Below are 17,672 nucleotides of genomic sequence, written 5' to 3'. Positions count from 1 at the left end.
ATCCAGGCTCGTCATATATACTCGAAATGCCAGATCGCGTGGAAAATTGGTCTATCAATAAAAGAAGTACGTCGTTTCTATTGTTTACATTCAATGGCTTCGTGCACATCATCGACACCAGTTTGTTTGACGAAGCAGAACAACCTGAGCGGTGATTTGGACTGAGTCGCACGTCTGCGTACTTTCACAAGACATAATTATATACGCTGACTGTTCGCTGATCACCTGCTTTACTTGTGTCGACAACACCATTCAAGACCAGAGATTATAGAGAGCTCAAAAGAAGGGCCGTAATGGATGAGTCTTCCTGTTGCGATGGGAGCTCATGGAAACGGGAAGAACTACTCGATCACAAGGTACTGATACCTGATCCAACCTGCTTTTCATATATCTAGAATCGAGCCAAAATCATACCAACATTCACACACATTCATTCCCTTTTCTAGTTTGACTTTATCAACGTGGACGAGTTTGCTGATCCTGGAGCTTATCGAAGACTGGCATACTCTAGTGTCTTTATCATGACACTAAAGTCCATTCTGGTGGTATGTTGTGTCTATTAGCTTCCACGCTTGTTTGCAACTCTGAAAGCTTGCAGTGATCCCTTGCTCCTGAATGTGTCATCCTCAACCTCACCATTCACATTCTAGTACATGGCAGATATCGCCATCGTCGTGTCTCTATTCATCACTGGCTCCTTTTCAAATGCAATCACAAACGCAAACAATACAGGCTGTTCTGCTCAAGGCGGCTTCACTCCCTGTGTGAATGGAGGAATTGCTACTCGGTTGATACCTCTCAATGCCAGAGTGTGGATTATTTCGGCTACCATATTAATCACATTCTTGCTCTTGTATCTGGATGTGAAGAGAGCAAATGTCATTATTGCTAGTCGCGATATTAGTTATGCGCTGACTAGTACTATTGCCTATCGCTACTACTCGCTCAAGAGGTAAAATCTGTGTGAAGGGACGGGCTTGTGTTTGACGAGCTACATCCATCCAGTTCACTGTACTGACTCTCTTTTCAGCTATCCTCATTATTGCTTATTCAATCAAATCTCCAACTCGAAGAAAGGCATAGATGCTCTGGCATTCTTTGTCTTCTTTTCTCTCAAAGGTACGGATCTATCCTTGCTGCGTTTTTTTTTTCACTGACGTGCCATCCTTTTGCAAACTCTTCAATGCATCCAAACCAATAGGTTGGAAACGACTCTTGTTGGCTGAATTCCCACGTCAACTCATCAACGCGCTCAATCTTTTCGACATCGTAAGTCTCGTTCCTGTCGCATTCACTGAGAACAAACAAAAGAAAAATTCTCACATAGACAGAGAATAGGTTGTTGCAAATGTACCCGCAACAAAATCACCAGATATCTTTACAGCCTTCTATGTTGCTGTCTCGAGTATTGTTGCTCGACCAGACAAGGTCGAAGTCCTTGGTCTTGTCTTGTCCTCATTCACAGTCCTTATGGCCGCCATTTCTCTTACTTCGCTTCTGGTTGCCGGTCTCATGTATATTCCTTTGGTTTGTGTGATTCAAGGCAATTTGAAGGAATACTGTTGTAAGAAGATTGACAAGAGGTAAGCTTGGAACGTGTCTAGGAATTAGGGTTTACTTGGAATTGTCGCAGAATACGCATTGGAATCATTGAACAGCATCGTCAAAGTAAGAACAAAAAGGAGTATTTCTGTTTACTGATGCAATCTTTGCAAATTAGGATTGATCAATTATTACGAAAGATATCTCGTAAACGTGTTGAAAGAGCACGTCGTGCTGCGAAACTTGAAGCACAAGAACGAGCTCAAAGGGGCGAAGGTGAATACGAGTCGTATGATCCGTCATTGCCGAAGCGAGCTCCACCACCTGTTGGATTGAATGTTGGGCCAGCGCTACCAAAGCTTGATGTTGATCTAGACAAGTAAGGTGTTTGGTTGCAAACACTTGTCGGACGGGCAAAAAAGAGTCTAAACGAATGAATGTCTATCATAGGCCACTCAAGTCCATGGATTCCTTTATAAGAAGAAGCTTACAACCAACAGGCTTACCACCTTCAGGATTTTATTATCCCAAAGATCAACTGCCATTATCTTCAAGTGGGCTTGCCATGTCACATCCATACTACGGTGACAACATACCACAGCAACCCACCTACACGTCGCATAGTCAACTGGCACCAGCCGCGTTGGGTGCGTCTGATGTGTATCATGCAAGACCCGCAACTCCTCGCCAACAACGAAACCTTTCTCCAACGCAACCACATATACCACCTTATAGTCCTCGTACAGTCTCGTCGAGAAACATGGATTCGATGGATGATGTCGCCAGTACTCATTCAAGTAGTGGATCTCAGCCCATTGCACCACCACGAAATGCTACTGCTGGATCTATTAAGCATCGTCGTGTTTGAATGAACTTTGGTTGAATCAGCTCCGTATAAAGCTTGTCGAGTTTGAAATCAGTTTGGTTGAATCATTGTGTAAACTGGTCATCTCATATAACTTTAAGCAGCTCAAAACGTGTAAAAAATTCTCATAGTTTCGAAAATACATTTATTTGTTCAAGTACTAGGACACTGCGTTTGTGCTGATCGCCTTCAATCACTAAACCACTTGCACACATTTGCATCACAGCGATGGGCAAAGGAAGAAAGTCAGAACGTGGCGGCAAGCCTACGCGTGGAGGCCGTGGCGGCAGCAAGCAAGCTAGCCAAGGACGCCCCAGCTCTCCAGTAAAAAAATCCAAGAAACCAATCAAGAAAACTTTAGACGATGATGTCTACAATCAACTTGCTGCAGCAGGAATCAAAGTCAAGAAATCCGCTAAGCTGAACTCTCAGCTATCCAACATGGAAAAAGAAGCGGCACGTATTCTCAAACTCAACAAACGAAAATCAAAACATGAAACTCCTGAATTCTTAAAGCTCAGCAAGGACATGTTGAATAAGATTAGATATGTTGTTGGAGAGTATCATGATGCTGCTGCGTTGCTTGCTTCGAGGCACGTTGGAGAGGGGGATGATACTGATCAGGAGGATTTGAAGGAGTCTGACGATAGTGATAGTGCTGAAAGTGAGGAATCTGATGATGAGGATACAGAAGAATCGGCTTCTGATGAGGAAGTGGATTCTGAAATGGCTGAAGATGAAGAGGATGACAAGGTGTGTCGATTCGGCGCATAAGCTCTTGCGGTTTTTTGTCGCATTCCTGGACGCTTAAATACTCATTTTTTTATTACTAGATTATCGCCGCATACGATTCATTCGCTAGAATTGACGACGACGACGACGACGACGAGTCTGAAGCACAAGCTCCACAAGCTCACACCGATAATACGCTAGCACAACACCCGCAACTAGAACAGCAACCGCAAGCTCTTATACCTACGGAGAATCCATCCTTCACCTGGCTGCGCGATATCGGACTGCCTCCACAAATATGTGCTGATGGAGTCTCTAAACATCCAAACAACAAGATCGATGCTCTTGCATTCATATGGAGACACGCATTGAAAATAGATGCATTTGCTAAGAAGGTGCCTGATAATGATGTGGAGAGTATGCAAGAGGATGAGGCTATGGTGCTGGATAGTATATACGGACATAGGTATAAACGGTTGTGGAGTGTTTGGGAGATTGATACGACGTTCAAAGTTGGTGTACACGCTAGTAAAGGGGAGATGTGTTCTTTCTTTAAAGCTGGTAAGGTCATTTCTGAAAAGCTAGTGCCTCTTTGTAACCTTGCTTTCCGATTTAGGAAAATGTAAATACGGTGATTCATGTAGCAAACTCCACATATCTAATAATACAGGTGTAAATACTACCACCATCAAACTCGAATTCCACATTCCAGCAAACTATCCATTTGAATCTCCTATAATCGTCTTGCGTGAAACTAGTGCTAGATTATCTATCGAATCACGGCTAGCTCTCAACATCAGGTTACAGGAACTCACAAACGCATGGATTGGAAATGCTATGGTGTTTGAAGCTGTTGAGTGGCTGAGCTCGGCTGAAGCTAGTCAGATTTCTAGGGAGCCCAAGGTTGTGATAAATACTTTGGTTGGGTACAAGTCTGTGGTAAAAACACAGAGTGTTGATAAGGGTGATAGTAAGAAGAAGTTGCAGCCTGCTCAGAAGGATCTAAGTGCTGTAGTGCAGAGTAGTAGCATCAAGTCAGGACCAGTAATGTCGAATAGTAAAAGTTTGCCTACTGCTCGGTCACTGCCTTCGACGCCGAAACCTGCAGTATCTGCCCTACCAACACCAGTAATCGTCAGCAAAAGCACTCCCACTGATGAGAGCAACACTCTACAATGGTTGACTGATATAGGTTTTCCAAAGGAATTATGTGCTACGGCCATACAACGTAAGTCTACTGGGCTGGAAGCACTGGAATGGCTGTTTGCATATGCACTTGCAATCGAGAATCCGCTCAAGCCTACCAAAGTCATTGGCGACGACTTTGAACAGATGCGTGAAGATGAAGCTATGATACTGGATAGTTTGTATGAAGAAAAGTTTAGTCGCGATGGTAGTGTTTGGAGGATTACCATTGATTGGCAGGCTACTGAGTTTTCTGTGTGTCCAGATTTTTTGACGGGTGAGAATAAAGTCCTTTTATGCTACATTTTGTGACTTTGCTGACTTGGTCATTAGGCACATGTCGACGTGGTAAAGATTGCAATATGGCTCACACATCGAATGTATCAACCACTTTAATCCTTGAATTCCATCTACCCGAGAAGTATCCACTAGAAACTGTCCTAGTCATCGTTCGTGAACCAGCATCAGTGCTAACAACGCCATCACGACTTGCACTCAATCTCCGCATGCAAGAACTTGCAGCCTCATGGACTGGATCCTTACATATACATAAACTTGTTGACTGGATATCACTCAATGAGGCGCATAGAATAGTAAATAAGCCACCAAGTCGATATGATTCGGTACTGAAATATGATCTATTACTGGCTCATATTGGAGCTGATGGAGTTCCTGTTGATGTGAAGGGTAAAGGCCATGTGACTGAAGTCATAGAAGATGAGAATGATGATGATGACTATGAAGATATTGAGGACGAGTATGATGAAGATGACGACGAGGCGTATGAATATGAAGATGTGCTTGATGATGGGTTTGACGATGACATATTTGAAGACGACTTTGTAATTGATGCAAAGGAAGTGCAGACCACAAAGGGCAACAAGCACAAGAAGGTCGACAAAGCCAGCACGAAAAAGAAATCAGCTGCTTCAGCTCCATATGACGATATGCCGGAACTAAGTACTGGCAAGAAACGTCAATCTGAAATTGGTCTTCATGATACCGACGATTGGTCCCTTCCTGTCTTGAAAGTAAAGGCACCTGTAATCAAGGCATCTACCAAACCAAAACCATCTGACGCCGATATCAACAAGGCATCTGCTCAACTCTTGTCTCAACAGAAAGCAATGAGTAGTAATCCAGCATACACAAAGATGCGTACGCAACGAGAATCATTGCCCGCCTTCTCGCTACAGAAGAACATTGTAGATACCATCAATAGTAATCGAGTTGTTGTAATATCTGGTGAAACCGGTTGTGGAAAAACGACTCAAGTCCCACAATTCGTCTTGGATGATTATATTAGACGAAATCAAGGTGGTAGATGTAAAATACTTGTTACGCAGCCACGTAGGATAAGTGCGATTGGTGTGTCCGATCGAGTCGCCAATGAACGGGCTTCGAGACTTGGTGACATGGTTGGGTATCAGATTCGTCTTGAGAGTCGCATGAGTGCTGAGACTAGGATATTGTATTGTACTACTGGGATCTTGTTGAGGAGGCTGGAAGGTGGTGCTCTGAACGGTAATATTGGTATTTCTTTTCGAGATGTTTTTTGCAAATCTAACTGACTTAACATTCTTTTAAGATGAAGATGGTATTGATGATATATCACACATCTTTGTTGATGAAGTGCATGAAAGGTCTATTGATTCGGACTTTCTGATGATGGTTTTGAAGGATTTGCTGGAAATCAGGTCAATCACACGTCCATTGCCGTTTTTTTTGCCCGCTCGCTGTTAACCAAGTCTTCCATTGTCATTAGGAAGGACTTGAAACTAGTGTTAATGAGTGCCACCCTGAACGCTCAATTGTTCCAAACGTATTTTGGAGAGTCAGTACCATTACTCCACATCCCTGGTCGAACCTTCCCAGTCGAAGTATCGTACTTGGAAGACGCACTAGCACTTACAAACTATGTACCACAACCAAACACTGAATTCGTACGTAAGCCTGGAGGTAAACGTGCACCAGGACCCGTATCTGCACCATCTCAAGGACCATATTCTTCTAAAGACCCCAAACGTGGTGCCAAACCCGAAAAAGTCATTACAGACGAACAGAAACCAGATGAAGACTTATCTGTAGAGGCGTTACAGAAGAGATATCCGGTTCTCAATAGCCGTAGTGCCAATGCATTACTCACTATGAATACTGATACGATTCAGTATCCGCTTGTCGAGAAGCTGATTGAGTGGATGATAACACAGCTCTTTGGGGGCGCCGCTCAGACGCAGAGTGTGCCTGGTATGAGTAATAGTGGTAGTCCGAGGGGTAATAGTAGAGGAGGAGGGGCAAGAGGTCGTGGTGCTCGTGGAAGAGGACGTGGTGGTTGGAGTCAGAATGAAGTTCAGTCTGCTGGTGCTCAGTCACCTCAGTCTGGAAGTGCTACTCCGGCACCAGCTGGTATCAAACCAAATCGGGGTATACTGGTGTTTCTGCCTGGTTATGAAGGTAGAACTCTCTGTCAATCAAGACCTTGCGAACGCCTTTTTTTCGCTTTGCAATTTTGTGCTAGGTTGTCGTCTATTCCTTACAATCTGTGTAACCTTCACATTAGAAATCTCCACTTTACGAGAAGGCTTATTGGATAATGCATTCGTTCGTAATGCTACACAGAATGGACGATACGTCTTGCCAGTTCATGGGTCCTTATCTAGTGCGGATCAAGCACGAGCTTTCGAGAGACCAGCAGAAAACGCCGTCAAAATCGTTATCGCTACCAATGTAGCGGAGACATCAATTACCATAGACGATATAGTCTATGTTATTGACTGCGGAAAGATGAAGGAGACGAGATTTGATCCTTCTAAGGGAATGGCTTCACTTGAAGCTTGGTAAGTTGTCGTGTGGCTTGCATATCACTGTTCAAAGCTGACATTGCTTCCGCAGCTGGGTCTCAAAAGCGAATGCTACTCAGAGGCGTGGTCGAGCTGGTCGAGTATCCACTGGGTCTTGTTTTCATCTATTTACAAGGTGTTTAATATAAGGTCATAATTCTTTGGGGGTTACTCGTCTAATCCAGAACCACTCGTTTAGCCATCGCTTTGAGCACCAATTACTCGCTCAACAAGACCCTGAAATTAAAAGAACGCCATTAGAGCAACTATGTCTTCGAATTAAAGTATTACCATTCTTGAGTGGCAAGGTTGCTGATATCTTGTCAAAGATTATTGAACCTCCTTCAGTTGAAGGTGTGGCTCATGCTGTATCGACATTACGAGTTTTGAGGGTAAAGAACTATAGTCGATTATTGCTAGTTATTCGTTGTTTTACCCATCTCCTTTATTCACACAAAATCTTTTAGGCACTCAACAAGGACGAATCATTGACGCCACTAGGATTTCATCTTGCAAAATTGCCGGTTGATGTTCGTGTAAGCATTTGGCACATATTTTCCTTGATCATGTTCATTCTTTGTCGCTCACGAAAACGAAACCTTTTAGATTGGTAAATTAATCTTATTCGGATCGATTTTTGGATGTCTTGATCGAGTATTGACGATCGCAGCCGCACTATCTCATCAATCACCCTTCATGGCGCCCTTTGAGAAGCGTGACATTGCTGGTGAACGGAAGAAAGGCTTTAGTCTGGGCAGTTCAGATCACTTGACCGTACTTGTCGCTTACGAAGAATGGATAAAGGCTCGTCAAAGTGGCAAGGACAAGGACTTTTTGTGGTATAATTTTTTATCTGGCAAGACTCTGAGTAAGTGTGGTATTTGTCGGAGTGTAAAACCTGCTCAAACCGTTCACCTGGTCTGAATGAACCTTGTTTTGTCGTCAGGCATGATTGCTGGAATCAAACGACAACTACTCGAACTATTATCAGAGATTGGATTTGCACCTAGTGGTCTATACGTGCGAGATGTTGAACGACGAGGAGGAAGGAACTCTGATGGTGTTTCGGAAGCACTTCAGAATACGCAATATGTTGCTCGCTCAGACAATACGAGCCTAATCAAGGCTTTATTGATCAGTGGGCTGTATCCCAACGTTGTAAAGATTCAAAGACCACCTCCTACTAGAAAGCCTCGAAAAGGTGGTGATAAGCCTGGTAAAGTTACGCTGTTGGTTCGTGGTGGTGATGAGGTTCATTTGCATCCTTCTTCTGTGGTACGTGCTTTCTTGGCATTGATCTTTAGACAAATGACTGACTTGATGCGGATTCTGGACACTAGAACTTCCAAGCACCTCTTACGATGCCCTTCGCCGTCTATCACGAGAAGGTAAAGACGTCCAAAGTCTTTATACGTGACGCCACTCTCGTATCTGCCTACGCGCTTGCCTTCTTTGGTGGTAGATTAACGGCAGTAAAACATAACCTCAACTTGGACGATGGTTGGATTAGGTTCTTGGCTGTCAAGAGTGTATCAGCTACACTCCAAGCAGCAAGGACTGCTTTGGATGAGTTGTTGGCTCGCAAGATTGAGAATCCTCGTCTTGAAATTGGAGGATTCAAGTTGGTTGATGTGATTGTTGATTTGGTGACATTTGATGGTCGCTAGGGGGTGTAGAAATCGGTGGTGGATGTCGGGGTTGTATAGTCCAAGTCATTATATTAGAATTGCTGCAGTTTTTGCATAGAACAGACCTAGCTCATTTGCCACGCGTTGGGTTGAATGAATGCGATCGTCAGGTCCTTTGTATCACGACAAACAAAAGCCTGTCCAACAGCTGCCACCAATAAGAGTGAACCAGACCGCAGACTCAAAAAGGAGGGCGTATAACCATTGGATAGAGATATAACGAAGCTCCTTGCTCGTAATCGGCTATCACGCTCGTCCTGTTGCTTGATTCAAGTTTTCGACTTCGGAGCTCAGACCAAACAACTTTCCTTCTTCAGTTAATCGCAGGTGGTAGCCGTCTTGGACCTTGTAGTAGTCATTTGCAACGCCTGAATGATGGCCGAATTGGCAGAGACTGGCAGGAATCGCACCATGGAGCCTTCCTCAGCGGTATGTCCAACATTTTTTGGCAATCGTTTGAGAAGATAACATCTTGGGACCCACACACTTCTTTCGATATAGGACGACACGAATACGAGTCTTTTGCTCATGGGATTTGATAATGAACAGAGTGCAAGTGCTGTTAGGACTGCTCTGGCTCGAATAGCGCAGGATCCGACAATATCTCTGCTTGAAGCTGCTCTACAATATCTACTCGCAATCACAGGCGATGAACAGGAGCCAAGAGCTGTTCTATGTACGTTGAATACTTGCTCAACCTCTGGTCTGGGTCAAGCTCAATCTGCAACTCTCAACCACCCAAAAGCTCAGACCACTGACACGCTCTTACAATCAATCATAGATTCACCACCACATTCACCAAAAGCAAATCGACCACCTCCCTGCTCGGCCGTGCCTGCAAAATCTATATTAAAACCATCTAACTCACCACCAGCCATCAGATCAACCACAGGCTCGATATTCAAAAGAGACTGGCTAGTAAAGCAGGTCGATACAGCAGCCTCGGTACTCACCGCTACACTGGGAAGAATAAGAACAGGAACTGTAGCAATAAACACAAATGCTACTAGTACACCGACGAGTAATACTAATAATGGACAATCATGGACTTCCATGTTTGGATCACCACCAGCTACGTCGTCGCCGATGGATCAGTCATGGAAGACCGCAACAAATGGGCATGCTAATGGTAGTGTGAATGGTTATGCGACCATGCCGCACCTAACACCAACCACGTCGCTATCGAATGCTTCCTTGTCACCAGCAACACCGCCCGACTTGCAGAGATCACGAGAGAACTCTGATCCGAATATAGGTGGCGATCACCCCTCATCACTAGCTAAAATACCACGTCACGTCCGTTTCTCGTTTCCAGACATTACAATCTCACCAGAAGAACAACCAATTGACGAGATGGTGTTCTATAGCGAAGAGGCAGATAATCAGGGTACAAATGGTAGTAGCAGCAGTAATATGCCATTGACTGTAAATTCGACTGATTCTCTGGCACGAAGACAAGCTGGATCATCAAGGAACGTGGATCATTCTGTTGTGTCGGGGACTAGAATGCGGGATCATACGAATCGATATGATGCAGATGAGCTCTTGCTGTTCTACCAGCAGGCAGCGGCACGGAGGGGTGAACCCACACTTGACAAGCTGACAAATCAGCTGTCGATTAGTGGGTTTCTGACAAAGCTGGATTTATCAGGTAAGATCAGGACGTTGAGTTACACGGTGTTTGCAATTAGTTGGCGAGCGTCCTCTTGCCATTAATTGATCCAAAAATTTCAACAGGATCCATGTTGGATAGAAAGAACATTGCATCGATATCAGAATTGCTTACGGAAGTGGTTGGCCTAACACAATTAAACATGGCCAACTGCAACCTGGAAGATGATTCATTGAAAATGTTGTTGCATGCCATACTCTATCGTAACGAGCTGCCGTGGCTATCCCTGGCTGATAATCGTCGTCTGCGCGGCAATGGTATCAAGGTAAACAAATAAAAGAGTAAAGTCCTTTTGTTGCCCGGTTCAATGCTAATTAGCAACGCTCTTTTTTCTATTTACGTAGTATATCGCAGTCTTTATCAAGAAGGTATGATCCGTTTATTAAAAGAAAGTCTTGTTTCTGATTCGGAAAATGTATTCTCGTAGACCAAGTCATTGAAGTATCTTGATATGTCTGGGCTTGCGGTAGATCGAAAAGGATTGGCCTATCTGAATCATGCTCTGTCGCCATCAGATTCGCAACCTCTTGGTCCGACCATCGAAGGACTCAAGCTAGAGAATTGTAGATTGCGCGGAAATATGTTGGATACCATAGGTAGATATCGCTTGTTTGGAGAGTCGCAGGCACTACTGCTTATTATCTTAACCTCATTTTTGTCGTCCAATTAGTTCCAGGAGTAAGAAGATCAAGATTGACACATCTAAGTTTAAAAGACAATAAGGCAACATGGGAAGCCGGGCAACCAATATCCGAAATGTTGTTGCCTGATGACGATCAACCTGAAGCTGGAATGCCCATGTCACCCAAACGACAAGGATTGACGTCAATTGATTTGAGAGGCAACGATCTGAGGAATGGAATAGCCCCTATTTGTGCCGCTTTGAATGACAATGATAGGTTACGTGAGTTGGATTTGAGAGATAATAAGATTGATGGGCCTGGTCTTGATATCATTGCATCGCTATTGGTAAATGCCTTACAGGTTGTCTTGCAAAATATGACGACGATGTCCTGATTTTTTCCAATCTAATAGAGAAAGAATACTGGTCTTCGTGTTTTGGATTTGAGCGGAAATGCCTTCGGTACAGATATGGAGGGCGTACGTACAAATTGTGTATTACCGAAATGTTTTTTTTTTTGCTTTGGTGCTCTTTCTTATATGCATCTTTATTACACACAGATCACTTCTTTAAAGGAAGCCATGACTCAGAATCGCGATCTACTAGAACTGTATCTAGCAAATACTCGCATAGGCACTGAAGGTAAGAAACAAAATCTATGTAAATGGATCCATGTTAATACGGTCATTTAGGTGCGATTGCTCTAGCTGAGGCATTACCACTATGCGACAACCTCAAACGGTTGGATGTCACATACAATCCTATTGACCTCGCTGGTGTGATGGCTCTCGCAATCTCATTGCGAATGAATGACAGTTTAGTATCACTGGAAATTGTACCCGTCCTTGACCGACCGGGTGTCAAGCCGGAAGAAGCATCTGAGCTTAATCGAATGCTGCACGATATTTTTGAGCACACGGGCCGTAATATGGAGATGCTAGCAAAAAGCCGATCATCTGTCTCCAAAAACGGTGATTTGGACACAGAAGAAAACATGAATGATTCACCTCCTCGATCTCATACAGTTGGAACTCCACCACGAACGAGACATTCCCATGTTAGGAAAGTGACAGTTGATCCACTTCAGCTTGGTAAAGAGATTGCAACTGGAGAGGAGACTGCTGGTCTTTTGATCGATATGATCAAATCATATAGTGCTGATAGAACCTCGGAGCTCCTCATATCGCAAGACGAGCTTATGAGGCAATTGTATGTCGAGTGTCAGAGAATTCAAGATAGGCTACATTCTGTGTTTAATAATGTGGTTGATGATGCTCTTATCGGTATGTTAGCTTTTGAGAAAATTTGGCCTCGGTTCTTGTTTTCCTCACATACTCTTCTTCAAACGTTTTGCTCATTTTTCGTTAACGTAGGCCAACTATTATCCGTAAATGAACGATTGCTGGAAGCAATGAGACTATATGAAACAGAAGTTGGTGTAAAATCGCCTAAATCACCTCGCCGTCCCCACAATAAGCCTCAATACCAACAGCCCCAGCAAGAACAGTCTCAATCACAGCCACAACGAATGACAGACGATGGAATTGCAATACCGGCACGCAGTACATCAGCACTTCCTGATAGTACTGCCGAACCTTCAGAACAATCAGAACAACAGCAACCGGAGGACGATGATGATGCTTCGTCTGTCATCTCAGAGGCATTAAGTGATTCTTCCGACAGTGGTATTGGGAAGGTCGCTCTAGAACAGACATTTAGTGATGCCGAGTTCTTTTCAGAAAGTTCTACAGCACATTTGAGGTCTCCCTCAGTGGTGAGTTAGAATCCGCATCATGAATACAACGATTTTTTTCGCTTCGGATTATTCGCTGACGAACTTACGAGTATTGTACAATTTCTTTTAGGCTGCAGAAATGTCTCAGATTGACCAGTTTCTGAAGGAAAACTCGTAATTTTCAAACTCACCTAGACGAAAGGGTAATTTGCTAGCTGCATCCTGTAATTTCGTTGTAAATACAAGATAGACGCAATATGTAGGAACATTATTCATAACTTGCACGTCTGGTTCAATGTTTAATGTCGCGATACGCGATACTCCGACCTCAACATGCGATGTTCAATGGTTCATGACTTTGTGTTTTCAAACACGACAGATTCAGTTACCATATCTAAACACGGAGAGGAGAGACGATGTCTGATATCGTATTGCCAGTCACTAATAACGGTAGTAGCAACTCTTCCAAGACAGCCAAGTTGAGGCAACGAATCGAATTTAATAAGTGGGACTCTGAAGCTTGGCAATTATTACTTCAAGATGCCATAGCAAAGGATCAAAGTGGCATCATCCGCGATACATTTGATGAATTTCTGACTGTCTTTCCTACCTCGGTAAGTGAGCATTGTGTTTTATTTGGTCGACATTGAGAATGGATGCAAAATGAAGAAAATGTGTCGTTTCGTGGTGGAGGGCCAAATGTACAAGACAATCTATTGAAAAAATCCATCATCGAATCCTAACCAACCAATCTCGAATCTAGGCTCGCCATTGGATTCAATACGTGGAATACGAAACAAGACAAGACGATCACGACAAGCTCCAATCGCTCTTTGGACAATGTCTACGAGCAGTCCCAAACGTTGACCTATGCAAAACCTACATCAACTATGTCCGCAAAATACACATGCCCGCTCATTTGGAGCCCGACAAACTGGCATCGGCCAGATCCGAAGTGAAGGATGCTTTTGAATTTGTACTTGCTCTTGTTGGTCATGATAAAGATTCAGGTCCTGTATGGATGGATTATCTAGTCTTTGTCAAATCTGGAGAGGTGAGCATTGAGAAAGATACAAATCATATTGCAACACATATGTTTGATGAGTCATGTTGGTTTTTGTGGTGTTTGAGAGTTGTTTGCTATCTTTGCATCGGCCCCCCAATCATCCGCACACGCTCTACTGCATATCCAAGAAGCAGATATGATAAAAGTGTGCTTATGTATTAATAGGTCGTTCCCGTGTGTGTGTGCCATCCAACGTGCCCTTAGTGTCATGGTGTACTACAGCCCCCGTCAAGAATTCATAATGATAATACAAGTTCTGACCAATTATTCCTTTTCTCTTTGTCTCTCTTTGGCTTCGTCATAACCACAACAGGCACCTACATTGTATGAGGAACAACAACGAATGGATGCTTTACGAAAGATTTATCATCGTGCATTGATTGTGCCTCTGAATAATATTGAAACTCTATGGAAGGATTACGATGTCTTTGAAAACGGCTTGAACAAGTTGACTGTACGTCTTGTTGTTTGTGTGTTTAAAAGCTGGTTGTTATCTATCACCTTGGAGCGACGAAATATCCTTTTGTTGTCTCCAGCCATCACTTCGTCTCAAACGATCGACTCTCGTGTGCCAGCAAAAAAAAACGATTCGGTTGTTTGAAAAAAAACATACGTTTCTAGGCCAAAAAGCTGTTGGGTGACAAGGCGGCTGGTTACATGACGGCGCGTACTGCTCAACGTGACTTGAAGAACATGTTTGATCCTATCGAAAAGCTGCAAAAAGCATACTTGCCCAGACCACCTGAATGGAATGACAAGGATATTACTCTCGTACGTTCTCACGAAAACTTTTGACCAAATGCAACCTCGATTCCTGATTTCTCGCAATCGTTAACATAAAAATCTGTTGTTATTTCATGCTCTAGTTGCAAGCGTGGAAACGAGTGATTGCTTGGGAAAAATCGAACGCATTGAAACTGGAAGACAAGGCTATCTTACATGCTCGCATATTGTACAGCTACAAGTGTGCTCTCTTGCCATTAAGACATTATCCTGAAATATGGTGAGCATTGAGCAATGATATTAACTTTTGAAATGCCAAATCTACTTGGATACTTCTTCGTTGACACTTTTTTCTCTCTCCTTTTCGTCTGTGTTGTATAGGCATGACGCAGCAATGTATCTGATAGACAGTAACAAGTCAAGTGAAAGTGAAGAAATGCTCAAGTCGGGGATTGAAGCTATACCTACTTCGTAAGACAGTATACGTACAGCTTGCCTTGCTCCCTTTTTGGTTGACTCACAGAGCTTTCTATTTCCCTTTAGCTTACTCCTCAACTTTACATTCGCCGAACTAGAAGAATCCAAAAAACGAGATCCAGCACCTCTCTTTGAATCCCTCATAACAACTCTCGAATCCAACTTTGACGCAATCACCAAGAAATACGATACCGAACGAGGAAAACTAGTCGAAGCATTAACAAACAAGTTATCAGCTGCCCAAGAATCACGAGGCGTGTTGATCGAATTGGGAAGTGAAGGTAGATTCTCGACACCCGATGACCAATGGGACGGTGAAGCGAGAGAAGTCGTTCGAGATAAACAGCGAGAGGTGGATAAACAAGTCCAAGCTCAAGTTGAATCTCAACGTAAAAAAGAGTTTGAGACTACGAGAAGGAGCTTGACTCTTGTGTGGGTTGTGTATATGAGGGTTATGAGGAGGTTGCAGGTTAGTGAAGGACGTTTGCACAGCATTGTCGAGCCGTATGACTGGTTTCTTTTGTCCTCGTCATGATTGTGTTTTCATCTAAAATCAATCTCATAACACTTAGGGTGTTCGTGGAGCTCGTGCCATATTTGCTCGTGGTCGTAAAACTATGTATAGCTCATATCAGTTGTTTGTTTCATCCGGTACCAAACACCACATTTATATTCGAGTTCTACTATGATATTTCTTCGTTATTTTTTTGCTCATCATTACAACCAATCTGAAATAGCATTAATGGAATACTATAATACCAAGGACGCTGGTGTAGCTGGTCGTATCTTTGAATTGGGTTACAAGACCCTGACAGAAAAGAATGATGTAGATATGGCTCACTTCATTTCCCACTACTTGGATTTCTTGATACAAATGAATGACGATAACAGTGAGTACTTGTAACAGATCGTGCTAAGTTGGTTGGTCAACTTGGACTAATTTTTTGTTTCTTGTGACAATTTTAGACACACGTGCATTATTTGAACGTGCATTGTCAGTCATACCGCCCGAACAATCAACAGAAATATGGCAAAAATTCCTTGATTATGAGATTCGATATGGTGATTTGACAAGTTTGCAAAAAGTCGCCAAGAGACGAGCTGAAGCCTTCCCAGGTATGAAGGACTTCTTATATTGCTTTTTTGCTTTGCCTTAAACTCGTTTTTGGATTTGCTTTAGATGCAACGCCGTCAAATACCTTGGATCAAGTCGCAGAAAGATGGTCTTACTTGGATTTGAATCATGTTGGAGAGTCAGAACTAGGACTTGATGGTATGACAGCGTATCATTCCAGGATCTCAGCAAACGTTTGTTGAAATCCAACACATTACTTCCTCTTCTCTATAGCTCAAAAGGGCTTCACTTTAAAACCATCACTACAACAACCCGACAATAATTTATCAAAACTTCCCATATCACTACCATCCAACTCTTCGAGTTCGGTAGTGGTACCAACGAGTTTGATTGCATCACCAGCAGCTGCATCCCAAACTCGAAAGACTCTACAATCCGTACACCCTGAACGATATGCACGACCTGATTTCACGAAATGGACTCCATATAAGGAAGTACCTATACCTGGTAGTGCTGCAGCAATAGCAGCTGCCGCAGCCGCTCAACAAGCAACGATGCAAGCCTTAGCTCCGGATATTAGAAAAGTGCCATTGGGACCAACTGTTGCTGTACCTGAGAGTATTGGGATTTTGTATAATCAGTTGCCATCAGCTGCTACGTACAATGGTATATTCTTTATGTTTAGACTTGATGATTTTGTCGTTGTGCAAAAGCTGATATAACACAAATTCTTGTAGGGCCAATCATACCTGTTGAAGCCATGATTGAATTCTTGCATATTATGAACGTACCACCTCCAAGTATCCTACCAAACATGGTACAGATCTCTATATCTACATTGCCTCCTGCTATGGGACAAGGTCCAGGTATTCCTATGCAGCGACCTGCATCTCTTCCACCAGCTATGCCCAGACCTTCACCTCCTGCTTATGCACCACGTCGTGTACGTCTGAAAAATCACGTTTGCTATCTTATAAACTGTTGTTTCTAGCTCTGATGTACCAACATCTTTTATACCATAGGGCGGTGGATCATCATCATCATATGGACGAGGATATTCAACGAAACGGCCAGGAGATTATGAAGATGATCGTAGTTCATATGGGAAACGTGGAAGACGTGACTTCTAAAGAAGGCATATGTTGGTTGATAATGAAGATTTTTTATTATTGGAACAAGAGGCCAGATGGTTTGCACATAATAGGTAGTGGTATTTTATGGTTTCCGAATGGACAATATATATCTTTGTTTCATTTACTCCACTATATAAAGGTCGCATTTACATGATACTTGTTGCGATTGTGTAGCATAAACTTATCAGGGTGGTTCCGCTGGCTATAAACAAGCAGACGATAGCGACTGTGAAGCCTCTCAGTGGTAGCCTTGAAAGAAAAAATTATGAGTATATTGGAGTTCACACGAAAAATTCAGTGACTGTTTATCATCATAG

At 43.1% G+C, this 17,672-nt stretch overlaps 4 protein-coding genes across 4 annotated transcripts; all 4 read left to right on the top strand.

The window, feature by feature from the left end:
- Positions 1 to 293: 293 nt before the first annotated feature.
- On the top strand, positions 294 to 2,410 carry SmJEL517_g00762 (uncharacterized protein; the record flags this gene model as incomplete). Its single annotated transcript, XM_031166691.1, has 8 exons — positions 294 to 356; positions 447 to 545; positions 651 to 952; positions 1,031 to 1,119; positions 1,202 to 1,269; positions 1,339 to 1,583; positions 1,721 to 1,921; positions 1,993 to 2,410. 8 exons carry the CDS (start codon positions 294 to 296, stop codon positions 2,408 to 2,410), a joined length of 1,485 nt encoding a protein of 494 aa, XP_031027374.1.
- A 225-nt stretch (positions 2,411 to 2,635) lies between these two features.
- Positions 2,636 to 8,831, top strand: SmJEL517_g00761 (uncharacterized protein; the record flags this gene model as incomplete). Its single annotated transcript, XM_031166690.1, has 13 exons — positions 2,636 to 3,160; positions 3,241 to 3,700; positions 3,756 to 4,601; positions 4,658 to 5,848; positions 5,913 to 6,021; positions 6,090 to 6,778; positions 6,885 to 7,161; positions 7,217 to 7,300; positions 7,364 to 7,556; positions 7,632 to 7,700; positions 7,771 to 8,032; positions 8,111 to 8,439; positions 8,505 to 8,831. The coding sequence occupies 13 exons, from the start codon at positions 2,636 to 2,638 to the stop codon at positions 8,829 to 8,831; spliced, it is 5,361 nt and encodes a 1,786-aa protein (XP_031027377.1).
- A 396-nt stretch (positions 8,832 to 9,227) lies between these two features.
- On the top strand, positions 9,228 to 13,059 carry SmJEL517_g00760 (uncharacterized protein; the record flags this gene model as incomplete). Its single annotated transcript, XM_031166689.1, has 11 exons — positions 9,228 to 9,281; positions 9,354 to 10,503; positions 10,590 to 10,789; positions 10,869 to 10,892; positions 10,952 to 11,120; positions 11,195 to 11,493; positions 11,560 to 11,625; positions 11,707 to 11,788; positions 11,839 to 12,429; positions 12,520 to 12,920; positions 13,012 to 13,059. The coding sequence occupies 11 exons, from the start codon at positions 9,228 to 9,230 to the stop codon at positions 13,057 to 13,059; spliced, it is 3,084 nt and encodes a 1,027-aa protein (XP_031027376.1).
- A 238-nt stretch (positions 13,060 to 13,297) lies between these two features.
- SmJEL517_g00759 (uncharacterized protein) lies at positions 13,298 to 17,352 on the top strand (the record flags this gene model as incomplete). Its single annotated transcript, XM_031166688.1, has 14 exons — positions 13,298 to 13,495; positions 13,645 to 13,935; positions 14,261 to 14,401; positions 14,569 to 14,718; positions 14,814 to 14,950; positions 15,052 to 15,141; positions 15,214 to 15,616; positions 15,720 to 15,798; positions 15,885 to 16,037; positions 16,114 to 16,263; positions 16,328 to 16,420; positions 16,496 to 16,888; positions 16,960 to 17,165; positions 17,245 to 17,352. 14 exons carry the CDS (start codon positions 13,298 to 13,300, stop codon positions 17,350 to 17,352), a joined length of 2,592 nt encoding a protein of 863 aa, XP_031027524.1.
- Between the last annotated feature and the right edge of the window lie 320 nt (positions 17,353 to 17,672).

Source organism: Synchytrium microbalum (genome assembly GCF_006535985.1).
Source record: "Synchytrium microbalum strain JEL517 chromosome Unknown SmJEL517_scf0002, whole genome shotgun sequence".
In the NCBI taxonomy this organism is placed as follows: Eukaryota; Fungi; Chytridiomycota; class Chytridiomycetes; order Synchytriales; family Synchytriaceae; genus Synchytrium; species Synchytrium microbalum.
The sequence above is the reverse complement of the archived record's forward strand: the minus strand, read 5'-3'. Positions and strand labels throughout refer to the sequence as shown.